Consider the following 13,386-nt stretch of genomic DNA (forward strand, 5'->3'; position numbering starts at 1 on the left):
TTACATGTGCTATACAAGGCTCATTTAAAAAATTGTGTCTCTAAGTGTTTCTTCATGCATACAAAGGTATATGTAGCTATTTCTTGGTAAGTTAGCAAATACACAATCCAGACAAAGCATACATTGTACAGGGTAGAGTACGACTCACTCGGAAATTGTGAGAGGGCCAGCCACTTCACTCCATTCAGTTTTCGGAGTCGTCACTTGTTTTGGGTGCTGCATCGTCTTCAACTGAAGCAGCCTGCGAGCACACGGCAAGGTGATCGACAAGTACAGTCAACTTTCACATCACATGTTCCAAGTGTGTTTTATACTACGTACAACGAAGGCCAGCGTGTGCGGGCTCGCAATCTAAATATCTGCAATAATGATGTCGATGACTCACATAAGCTGAGTGGGTTGCTGTCAGGGAATGCTGTTTTTCTACTCTAGCACTCACTAAAAACAGGCTGGGAACATACACCCTGAACACTACAACGCGTGATCTGAGAGATCGCCGTTGGCAGACCCCATAGAAAGGTACCATGAGTTGCACACTCTTGGGAGAATATTGTAAAATTTAAAAATATCAAAATGAAGCTCTTTTCATGCCCTATTTCATATTGCAATGGAAAGAAACAATAAAATCAATATCCAAGAGAAATGAACTGAAACTAAGTTTTCTGCAGCCAGCTATATACCACCAGTCATACATCACTTCAAGTATGTACATGTACCAATATGCCAGTGCACGCGCCTTTGGCTTTGCATGCACGTGACATGCTTATGCCATTCAGTATCTGGTGTTGTGGATGTACCCATTTGAAGCAAAAGAAGAAGGAAAAGGAGATGATTTCTCCGGCGAAAATGAAAGCCCTCAGGAGCTCCTCAGAGGTGCAGCTTAGTTCTGGCACCTCTATCTATAGTAGTTTGCTAGCCCTAAAATTTCACGTAATTTGAATATCCACACAACGGCCCTGAAATGACGTGGCACTGATTTCAGACTGGTCAGGGGCGTCGAACACGGTACGGTCACTACGGTATTGACCGTACCACTTTTTGCCCAGGTACCCCGTGGATCAATAAAATAAACCGATCTGGGATCTAAATTTCCAAAATTTTCGGCTCAGCCACCACTCCCCACGAGTAAATTGTACTTCAGATGGCTTACCGTACCACACTAAAATACCTTCCGACGCCCCTGCTGGTGGTAATAAAAGACCGGTGCTAATTTCCAAAAAAAGGCACCCATGGGTTCTTATGCTTTTGCTGAAAGGTGGGTGAGATCAATGGCGATAATAGCTGGCAAGAGCTCACCAGTGAACACTTTTTGAAGCACTTTTACTGATTTCTTTCTATGCTTTCAAGAATTTCACACACACATCCGTTACAATATACCTGTAAGAAAAGCTACAACTTTGAACTCTCTACCACAAAATTAGGCAATGCAGTACATGATTGAAGAATGGTGTGCGTGTGTCCAATTCAGGCCAGTGCTGTTCTTATTCCAGCATATTCATTCTTATTCTGACTTTTACATTCACATAAAAGAAGCACAATATGCATGCAGTTCTACATGAAAGGACACACCGGTGTTCCTAAATCTTTGCTTCCATCGTGGCACACTCTGGTTATGGGTTCGACCCCTGTTTGAGGGAAGATTATTTCCACCTCCAGGAGATTCATCAAGGGTTGACTTGTTGCAAAGACACCGGGGACCAGGAGGATATGGGCACTGCTCTCACAGTGTCGAGCTCATTGAACCTCCTGCCCCCATGGTCAGAAGTGCTATGGGCTACATGTATCTTTTACATGTACACAAAAACGCGGCTCTCATTTTCGTGCAACTATCCCATATGTACATTTGGCTGCAGTGTGCCGGGAGCAGCAAAAGAGGATGAGTCGGAATTTATTTCCCCAATGGTGAACTATACTTCTACTGAATACTGGCAACACTGTCCTGTTAAAATATACAATGAAAGATGCCTTGGTCTCCTCAGGTAAATAATTGAACTAGTACTGTGAGAGTACACTTGTATGTGTCAGCGAGCACTTACAGTAGGAGCTTGAGTATCAGCCTCGGGCTTTTTTGCCTCCAACTTGCCCTCATCTTGGTCTGCGAGTGTCTTCTCTAACACCTTGCAGATAAATTCTCGCCTGCATAGAGGAAAATCAAACAAGACACATGCAATACAACATAGATTTACAATCTATGGATTTCCTCCAATGGTGGCCAAGAAAATCTAGTCAGTACAACCAGTTCCAAAAGAATAAACTAGCTCCAAACAGCACCCATGCCCTTTCGTCTCGCATAAAGGCCAACCATTTGCTTCCAGCAGCAACATAGATGGTGACAGGGGCTGGAGAAAGGGGATTTTAGGAGGGTCGGTCAATGGTCAGTCTTATACCATGCTGAAGTGATGAAGGGTTAACTGTCTACACCAGGGTCGTTTCATACTTGCCAACCCAGCCAAAGCAAATCCCTTAGTCACACACCCAGTTTCCCTTAATTTTCTCTCATTTCCCTTATTCTCCTGGTTTCGCCAATTTCGGCCATTTTCTCTCTTTTGGGCAATTTTCGATTATGTTGGCGTATTTTTCCGCAATTTTTCTTTTTTATTCATTTCTAACCCATTATAAAATGCATTGCTCATTGGGAGAGCAAAACCTGAGTTTCTTTATTGTCAGATCACCCCTACATGTTTGGTTCTGTGAAATGCAAGGCCGCACGTGCCCTTGTCACACAACAAAACAACCTTTTTTCGAACACTAGTGGTTCAAAGCCAATACTGGTTTCGAGTTCCCTGCAAGTTTCGCGTCTAAAGTTGCGAAAGTTCGTGCGAAGTTTCTCACTTCATGGCGTAGAGCGAAAGTTTGTAAGCATTTTCGTTTTGCAGAACCTCTCTAACGTTCTTACAATGGGAAACTTCGAAATAATACAGGGCCTTGTTTCATGGTATAGTGAGATGGATAGCACCAAGATGTTGCAAAAGAAGCATCCACGAGCGGTATTCGAACCCAGCACCCCACTCTTTCCTGAACAGTGCCCTACCGATTAGGCCACCGGGAATCACACACACCACCCCTGTCTTTCGGGGCCAGTGCCCTACCGACAAGGCTACCGAGGATCACACACACACCAGTGGCTCCGTTTCGCTACAAAGAGAAGCGCGCGCGATAGTGTCACTGCGGAGCAAACAGGCATTTGTGTGCGTGTGTGTGTGTGTGGGGGGGGGGGGGGATTTTGGCATGTGAAGGTCTTGGGTTAGATATCGTCATTATGCAAGTAGAGAGGATGCACGGTGAGCGTTAAATAAAATCCACGGACGTACCCCCCCCCCCCCCCCCATGAAGTTGTTTTCCATATCGGAAGCTGCACCATTATTAGAACATGTTCCTTATAATGCCAGACGAGATTACAAGTCAACACTAACCGTGAAACTGTAAAGTACTCATCGGGAAGTACTCGGCCCAGATCGTTGATTACGGAAAGCTCATCAAGGTCATCAAGCATGTCACTTGTGCGGACCATTTCTGCAATGGACAAGAATCATCACCACAGTGCACGTGTTACAATAAGTTCTGAAATAAGAAGGAAACACCCTGGAAGGTACGCATCGAGCAAAACAACATATGTATGATGAAGCACAACAGAATCTTGTTCCCGAGAGTAACAGTGAGGGCTGTGAAGCACCCACTGGCACAACATCCGTGCCCAGAGCCAAGCAAGCCATGCCGGCATGCAGCGGTGCAACCCAGCTCACGGCGCGCGACCATCATGCAACTTTAGACGCAGTTCTCAAGCGAGTGGTGGGATTTACTGGACAGCACTGTGCATGGAATAATTACATTCAAAGCCACATCGGCAAAGCAACTACTGTGCATTTCTCTGTTGTACAGCAAAAAGATCCGCCATAGAAAACACACTGGTCGATACAGCATGGCTCTGTCAACACTTAATAATAATGCAATAATTAGTGTGCCTGTGACATGGCAGGGTCAGTCGAAGTCTGTCATGAATGGGTTGGACACTCCGCACAAACACCAGCTATGAAATGTGATTGGCAACCGGCTTCAGAACAACATAACGAACAAGAAACTGCACCAGTACTACTGTTCTGATTTAGTCTATGACACTGACATAGCTAAGCGGCTATGGATGCTTAGTCTCGTGACCTACTGTGCACAGCTATCAAAGTATAAATAAAAACGCCCATTAAGATCTTGCTGGGACGGGCATAGTCTTCACAACTACAGGCTTGCCAGGTTTCAGGAGAATTGGCACTTCCAAACCCGGTCTATCTCCAATGACAACAGGAAATGGGGCAGAAGGCAAACAGACTCCTTGGTTGATATGGTTGATAAATATGGTGGTAAAGACACACCTGGCAATATGGCGGTAAACACACGCCTGCCCACACATACTCTCTAGGCTGCAAAGTTCTGGCACAGAGTTCTCCTTCTCACCACCACTACTATCAGTTCGCGCCTGGCGCCTAGGTGATGCATGGCTGGTGGTATCCCGTCACCGTATCTGACATAGCAGGGTGGTACATCAAGAAGCGCTTCATTCCTTGGCTACTAGTCGGTTCTATGGTATATTTACAGTGCATCTTCGCCTTGTAACATGCTGGCGATTTCAAACACATAGTAGTTACTACTTCTTGAAGTACGTAAACAAATTACTTCCTCCGCGTCATCGAAATTGTCGCAGTTTGACTTTTGACATAAAACGGGGTATTTACTCACCAGCACTCGTATCAGAGGCAAGGAATCGGACATAGGCGATAGTCATCAGTATAGGGTGACGGCAAAGTTCTATTTTCTGTTATTGGAATCTGAAATTTTTGATCTAGACGCAATTTCTTTGCTGATGTCGCTGCGACGGTAATTTCAACTCGCTGAGATCACTCAGGCGTTGCAGGCTGCACATTTCTCGTGCTTATGGCCATTCACTCGAGCCTCATCACTGTTTTACCTTAGCTGGGGTGAGAATGACTTCGTGGAACAAGTAGCAGCGCTCGGAGAAACATCGAGGGGTCAGCAAACTAAATGCATGCAACGGCGATAAAATTTGTTGCTCTGGCTGAGACACTCAGTACATGATTTTACCTGCAAGAGCCGTGTACTACGGTGTAGACTCTACACGAAGTGCTAGTGATGCACGCGCAGGTGCCGTACCAGTGATGCTGAAAAAGAGGGCGCGCTGGATGAAAGTACACTTACCTGCATGAGCTGTGACCACACAGGTAAAATACATGGGCATGCCACGGCTAAAAAAAGTTCATTGTCAAGATCGAGGTGGTTCCGCCGACGGTAATCAACCGACCTCGCAACGATCGTTTATTCTTACTAGGCTTCGTTGGGGGTGAAGTAGAAATCATCCAGAGCTAGCAGACGACAAGCATAGCAGCTCTTGTCCTGTAGAGAAAGTCAAAGCGTCTGAGATGAGGCGCGACCAACTTTCAACCTTCCTTGAAATATTTCGGAACGATATTTTTGCGTCCATTGACATCAGCGATCTGCATGAAAACTCTCAGCCCAACTGTCCTGGAACGTTACTCTAGTCTTCAGACTATCATACTGTGTAAAAAGTTTTGAATGGTTTAGCTTATGGAGTTGTCAGTAACAAGAGGCAAGTCACTAGTCAAACTGCGACAATTTCGATGACGCGGAGGAAGTATGTAGAAAATGACGTACCTCTGATTTTAGCTTCAAGGGCAGCCTCTACCTCGGCATCACGAACTTTAGCCTACAACAAAAAACAGAACAGCAACAAAACATTAGTTACGAAGCCCTCATATCTCATGCAAATTTCGGCCAGTGCCCTCCCCCCCCCCCCCCCCCCCCGCATATGTGTGTGTGTGTGAAACCCCAGAAATGAGTTGACGCAGAGGAAGTGGATGGATTCTGCTGGGTACGCAGTATATGTTTCTCCGCATGCAAGGTACTGAGTGTACGGGTTACTGTAAAGCGACAAACTTTCGCGGCGCGCAAATTTAGCGTTTTCATAAATTGAGCTGGTTCACGATGAGAAACGTTTGCGATTCTATCTCCTCAGCCGGATCTTGTACTGTCTGCAATCAATGTACAGAGAGGTTTGCGGCGATTTATATTCGCAAATAAGTGATGGTCGCGAAAATAGCAAAAATGTAATCTCTAGCGAAAGTTTCTCACTTTACAGTAGTTGACTACATACACATGTACATGTAGAGTGCGTTACGTTCAGGAATGGCAAGAATCATATGAGCACTCTTCGCGTTCCCGTAATGTATGAGAAATTATTTCACTCTACGCTGACGCAAAGAAACCACATAGAATGTATACTGGGAATTTCCCATTCCGAATTTGGCAGTTTTCAGTTTTTCTAATTGGAATGATACGCAGCAGATCTGGATGCATTTTCTCTGTGCGTGCCACAACGAACCACATCTCCGCATAGAACTCTGTACATGAAACAAGCAAAGCCGTAGACTCCAACCCAGACCACTGTGTATTACATGATTTCTCTACGTTTCATGTGAAGCAGAACATCTCGTTATTTATGCTTTGGAGAAAATGGAGTGAATACTATATGTGTACGCTAGGGCACAGACCATATTTGATAGTCACAAGACGTACAAATGTGTACTTCAAGTACAAATTCCACCAATATGCATATATGGAAGACATATCACTAGAGATTCATCCATTTTGGGCAGCAATTCATGTGAGAAGTGCTAGCAAGAATACAAACTCCACGCTGATGCAGAGACCGTACTTGATAGTAACAAGACGTACAAATTCCACCCATATGGAAGACACTGCAGAGAGACTCAACCATTTTGGCAGGAATCCATCATGAGAACTGCTAAGAGTACGCACACCTGAGTTTTTAACACCTACTTGCAGTTCTGTCTCAGCAAAATTTCAAGTTGATGTCCTTTTTAACACTCCTTGCACCTGTGCTTTCCATCTTTCAACAGGTATTAACCCGCTACACGTGTTTGCTGACAAACCATTGTACAAGACCAAAGGGCGATGAGCACACATTAGGTTCAGGATTGTCTAGTAATATTGTGCACACCGCACATTGCATTACAAAAAGGATGTGTATTTTCGTTTATAATGATTAACCATATCTTATGATGGAGAATATACCAGGTGCACTCATGCTGTCACGAGCCGCATACCAGGCATGAAGTGTTGCTTATATGGTTTGAGTGCATTTACAGAACAAATTCTCTTGCACATTGGTGTTTGTTATATCAGGGGTCAACTGTACTTCCCTTGGACCAACATCTGGATCACTGGACGGGAATATAATATATTATGATGCATTTCACATCCAGATGCACACCTGCTACCTAACCCGAAACGGTGCATCTCTAAACTGCAGCAAACACGGTGATCGCTTACCTTCTCTACTTCCTCATTGTCGACTTTCGGTGCAGCTGGAAATGCAACTAGAACAGCAGTCATGTTGTCCTTGCTCTCCTACACATAAGAAAAAGGAAAAGAAATTCAAACTGGACAGCTAAGAAACGCTATTCTCGCAGAAAAACCGGTATACCAAAAACTGGTGATCACAATAGAATCTAGCACATTGAAGCAGCATACTCAGGGAGCATGCAAAGCCAACAATCAACAATAACAACAACTACTTCAGAAGTACCAGCAGCACAACAACTCTGTGATGCCTTGCATGGAGAAACGACAACAGCTACATGACTGTACAACATTTACGTATGCTTGTTTTCGTTGTCTGGTCTTTGCACTGAAAGGGTTCTGAACAATTTTGTACAACAAGACACTGAACTGCTGGGTTCCATCATGCCCCTACTCACTTTAGCTTCCACATTTCAAAAAGTGACAATCTGATCGAATACTGCTCAGCAGCAATAGATACACCGTTGGAAGTGACTTTTGCTCAGCTTACAGGGGTTTAAAGTTGTTTTGAGTAATACTACTTCGGAGCACATGCACACAAGGTCTTTTCAGAGAGGGTTGGAGTAAGAAATCGCCTGAGGGAAACTGGACGCATGGACATCCAAACGCCAGGGTCTGCCAGGGGAAATTTGCGCTATACTACATAAACAGTGGCGGATGTCGACGTGTCAAAGCCACACAATAAGAGGTATGGCATTCGCGCTAAAGAAGTTACAACCCACGGAAACAGGTACAGTGTCATGTCAAGAAGAACACACTGATCTCTGAACTATAGAAAAGAACACCTACACAAAATCGTTCCGGCCCATAACTGAACAAGCTTATAAGATAACCATGGCCAGGAGGCCGACATATACAATCAACATACCATCTCCCGATGCAGATTGAAGCACCAAGCAGACGGTCTCCGGGTCATATACTATGATGCTCGATTCGACTGGACCGTGCTCGTGAACAATTATCTCCATAACTTCATTGTGTGTTAAAAGTTACGAACAGCTGCTAGTTTATGGACATGATTCGGTCCCATGCCGGTCGGGTAAGTGGAATTTTTTTTAGTAAATTGTCCTCCGACCAAGACAAGCGTAGGTTCTGCTCAATGAAATACGAACATCCATTTGTGGCGAGCTCCTCTTCATCAATTCACGGCCTAGTGTTCCATTGTGTCGTGGATGCACTGTTTCTGGTGTTTTATTTTTCACATTATCAGCACATTGCCCATACGAAAGGAAATGTTCTCACTCTACGAAAGTAGGGCATGTTTTGCATATGAAGGGCTTCATTGCAAAACGAGATAAATCCATTTTGATCAATTTTCAGGAGGAGCGATTTTCTGTGATCAACAACTGGGTGGGGTTGGGTCAAATCTAACTGAGCAGATGAGAAGAGTAGGGTGATGTATGCAAATACGGGCTTTCTCAAAAATCAGGAGCCATCCATTTTCTCAAGCAAGGTGATTCTTCATTATTTTCGGGCAAAACCAGACCAGTTCGCCGGACTAATCAGTATTATGAGATTAGAAAATACAAGTGCAACGACTTCACTGAGTTCCAAACTCTGAAGGAGCTCAGCAGCAGCAGCAGCAGCATTGTCCATCCCTGACGCCTCTAGCATACTGAGTGACTGCCCTTTGCAGTTTCGAAAGCGAAAAAACAACAGCTACGAAGAAGATGACACGAAAAGAACGAAATGACAACGTAGATGTAGCTGCTACAAAGCAACAACACGAAAACACTGTACTTTGAACTCTGACATCGACATTTTGCACAGACTCAGTCTAGTCGCGATGTTTGCCACGTGCTGCGCCAGCATGCACTCGTACTCGCTGGCTTGTCCCAGGTCACGCTGGCCTGCGCGACAGGATATATCGCACTTTGCTCGAAAACATCGGTGGTGTTTATCGCGTTTTGCAGTAGAACGTCAACTTCAACGTTGATTTTCAGTGGGATATGTCTCGTTTTGGAGAATTCTTTTTGGCCACCAGATGCAGTGATCCCTACTGATTCGATTGACACCGAAAACGCCATATGCATGAGATTGGCGTTTAGCGCGTTTTGCAATGAAGCCATTCATATGCTTTGAAAAGGCCAAAAGTCTACATCAATTTTCAAACGACACAAACGTGGACAACAATCCACTAGGCACTGTTGGAAGGTCATTCCTCGTCACTACTACCAGCAGGGGGCGCGCAAGGATGTACATGTACAGGCTTTACACCTTTGCACTAATGAGTGAGCATACACTTGAAATATAAATAATCGTTTTCTGTGAACTTCTACTTCTAGCCTGCCAACGTAAGACATATTTCGAACACAGAAAATTCAACATGCGGGCGGGAACAACTAAGCACTGGTACTATAGACCAGGCACACATGAGGAGAACTGGATATTACAACCATTGCTTGAGCGGAATAACGGTTCGTTGTGTAACACTCGACCAAACACATGAAATGTACCAAGAAGGAAATGTAAATTGCTCACTTGAACGATGACCACATTTGAAATACACAATTCTCTCCAAGCTCACCTTGTGTAATGAATAGTCAACCAACTGACTGATCGCATCCACCAGGTCAGCGTTTACCCGCAGTCTCTCTGTGATATACTGCGCTGCATCCTCATTCGCCATAACATCCCAAACACCATCACAAGCAAGCAAGATGAACTCGTCATCTCCAGTACGCTCCAGTGTTGTAACCTCTGGTTCTGGTGAAACCATTTGTTCTATCGCCGGCTTATCTGTTCTCCTCTTGAATGCGAAGTCTCCAAGCGCTCTCGATACAGCCAGGGATCCATTAATTCGGGAGCAGAGGACATTACCACCAGCCGCCTGCACACGAGCTTGTTCACCAGCACAACTAGGTTTATGGTCCTCAGTGGCGAAAGCCACATCTCCCTTTTTACACAGCATGCCACGAGAGTCTCCACAGTTGGCGAAGTATACATGAGTAGGAGAAACCATTGCAACTATTACTGTTGAGCCACTAGGATCGAAATCTTCACTTACGAAAGGCTGCTGCTTTATACTTTCGTCAAGATTTAGAAATCCCTGCCGAATGCCGGCAGCGTACGTGTCAGCGTCAGCATCAGGCTTCGAGAACTCATCTGTTTTTAGAATTTCATCAAGCAGATGTTTGGAAACATAGTCCGCTACTTTAGCTCCAGCATGACCGTCAAACACACCAAAGAATGCCCATCCTGGAAAGTTTTTGATTTCTGGTTCTGCAGCATATGCATCTTCCATAGTGCCTCTCCAGCCTTGCATACCAGCAACTCCATACCGAAGGTCCTTTCCCTCTCCTTTGTTCGTCTCTTTCTCGGTCTTGGGTTTATCCAGAAACGAACCCATGCTCGGTAGATAGGTAAACTATAAACTTTGATTCTGCATTCACGACAGAAGACAAAGTCTGCCACTGAAATCAGTTCGATGTCTCGGGGGTCTTTCTTCCTCAGCCTGAATTTTGAGCAAGCATCGCGCACAAGATTCTACACTAGCGCATGCGCATAGTTATAACTATGACTCACGATGTGACGTCATAGTACACTAGCATTCGAGACACGAGTTCGACTCGAACGTCTCGAAGTCTCGAACTCGTCTTTTCGCAGTTCGAGCTCCCCCGGCCCCCCGCACGATCATTCGAAAGCTTCGATTTGGAAAGCTGTCATCGACGTCAGTGCAGTTCATCAGATCTGGTTTGTCAAGATAAGAGAACGGGCATGATCGATTGGGCGAATCCCGAGCAAGTGCGCTCCGAGTGAGCGTGATCATGGTAATCGTTTCGTCGAATCCGGAGTCTACGAGGCGTACTTGGAAGTAATTATTAGTTGGAGTGGAATCCGACCACCACACCGGCCCACATGCACACCCGGAGTGCAGTGGCTGGAGCTGATGGACTGCCGTTTTTGGACAGCTTTCACAGAATTTTTGTACGATATGCGTACAATTGTGCGTACTACACCCTTGTTTTGTTCGGGTCAGAGTTGCTCGGACTACACCGCTAGGCCTATAGCATAGGCCGCTGCGCGGCGTCGCAGCGCCGCAAAGTCGCGCACTCAATCCAGATTCGCCAATCGATGACATAACCCCCCCCCCAGAGTGTGCAACTGTTACTCGACTATAGACTAGAATAGTATGGCATAGGGAGGGCCCGAATATGCTTGCGCATATTTTCGCATATTTTGTCCTTTTGACACAAGGTCGCATAAAGAGTAGCAAATCTAGCATATTGTACCAAATGTAGCATATTTTATTACAAGGAGCAAAGAATAAGGCAGATTGCAGAATGGCCAAGGAAACTTACCACGGCACGCTCGGTCAGGGAACACTTACAAACTAAGTTACTTAGCCCGGAAGGAAAAATGCTCATCCAAACACATGGCGAAAATTTGACTCGAGAAGAGAGTGTCGGCGACTCAAGGTCGCATAAAGTAGCAAATCTAGCATATTGTACCAAAAATGTAGCATATTTTGCTACAAGGAACAAAGAATTCGCAAAATTATCACTGATATCAGTTCATATTTCGAGCATATTTCGAGCATATTTTTCTGCTTTTGTGTGATTTCGAAGCATATTGTGAAGCAAGTGCCCAATATGCGAAAAGCATAATATGCGAATATTTTGAGCATATTTGGGCCCTCCCTACATCATCGCATGCATCGCATGCTGTACATGTATATACCAAGTTGACGTCATTTTTATGATGCAATATGCGCACTGTGCACGGCAGGGAGTCGGTATTTGACGACTCCCTGGTGCACGGATTATCAGACGAATCCGGAACGTGTGGTGGACCAAACTCCAAAGCCGATCTGATCATGTACAAATAATTGCAGAGAAAAACGTGTGATGCGTTGACACTCATCCAATCCACTATTGAATACGCCAGCAACTCGTATGCTCACTGTCTTACACCATCTTTATACTCTCGCCTTGTTACTTTAAGTCATATCAGCATGAAACAGGTTTTTGGTCTCCCTCGCCGTACCCCGACTGTCTTTGTTTTGCGGCACGCTAAGTTATACTCCCTCGAATCTCGTCTCAACTTGAGGCTTTTTATTTTTGTTTTCCGCTGTATTCATCAGCTTACAAGTCCTCTTCTTTCCTCAATGTTCACCCTCCAGTCAGCTGCTACTTGCACCGAGAGGCGCACTAGAGGGCAATCATTCTCTTCACTTTCTTTGCCCGCTGCTACCACTCGATATGGCATGTTCTCCATTTCTTTCCTTGGCGCTGATAGGTGGAATTCTCTGCCTGTCTCGTGTCGTCAGGTTGAGCATCTATCCGTTTTTGTTTCGCTCTGTAAAGAGCACTTGGGTTCCCTGTAACAAGACGGCAACGTCTGTAGGGCCTTCCCTATCAAAATAATAAATTCTACTACTACTAGTACTACTACTACCAAGAGTACATAAAGGTTTATGTACTCTTGCTACTACATGTACTACTACACCCGTACACATGTAAATCACTGGGAGCTACATGGTACATGGTCATGGTCATAAATAAAAATAATAATGGTCAAGCATCATAATAATGACGTCAACTTGAAATTCTGTCGCTGCGAAGTTTCCATACGTACTTTGGCACGTTATACCGTGTGGCAGAACCTCACTAATGAGGGTGTTTGTGGGACTCTGGCCCTCTCTGTCTGGGAGTTGCACACTCTTTCTTGGGGGGTTATGTACTCTTGGGGGGTTATGTACTCTTGCAGTCTTGGGGGGTTATGACAACTATTAATTTTACTTATGTACTCTTGTTGATGACACCCCAAGCTAGATCGTGATCGTAAATGTCTATTTATTCAGGGAAGAAAAGCTATTGTATCGATGTTGTTCGGTTGGTATCTATAATCTAGTACCAGCAAGAGTCCGGATGGAACTACGGCTTGATACATCGAGCGTCGACGTCTCCGATCTCGAACTACTGAGTACTGTAGTCTGTGTAGACGAAGAGGGTCTGCTCGTTTTTTTTGTTGCCTGGC

The 13,386-nt window shown here is 44.9% G+C and overlaps 1 protein-coding gene across 1 annotated transcript; it reads right to left on the reverse strand.

Moving 5' to 3' along the window:
- Positions 1–44: 44 nt before the first annotated feature.
- LOC135814400 (protein phosphatase 1B-like) lies at positions 45–10,893 on the reverse strand. Its single transcript, XM_065327515.1, has 6 exons — positions 9,935–10,893; positions 7,378–7,455; positions 5,680–5,731; positions 3,414–3,513; positions 2,037–2,136; positions 45–241 (listed from the first exon to the last, which is right to left on the reverse strand). Exons 1-6 carry the CDS (start codon positions 10,754–10,756, stop codon positions 185–187), a joined length of 1,209 nt encoding a protein of 402 aa, XP_065183587.1. The 5' UTR covers positions 10,757–10,893; the 3' UTR covers positions 45–184.
- Positions 10,894–13,386: the final 2,493 nt, after the last annotated feature.

This window comes from Sycon ciliatum, chromosome 4, assembly GCF_964019385.1.
Source record: "Sycon ciliatum chromosome 4, ocSycCili1.1, whole genome shotgun sequence".
Lineage (NCBI taxonomy): Eukaryota > Metazoa > Porifera > Calcarea > Leucosolenida > Sycettidae > Sycon > Sycon ciliatum.

Excerpts from the sequence above, each read along its gene's own strand:
- LOC135814400 (XM_065327515.1), bottom strand. The coding sequence starts at position 10,756 with ATGGGTTCGTTTCTGGATAAACCCAAGACCGAGAAAGAGACGAACAAA. Across the intron at positions 7,456-9,934 it reads TTGACTATTCATTACACAAG|GAGAGCAAGGACAACATGAC; the intron begins GTGAGCTTGGAG and ends TCTTATGTGTAG. Across the intron at positions 242-2,036 it reads CTGATACTCAAGCTCCTACT|GCTGCTTCAGTTGAAGACGA; the intron begins GTAAGTGCTCGC and ends GTGTGCTCGCAG.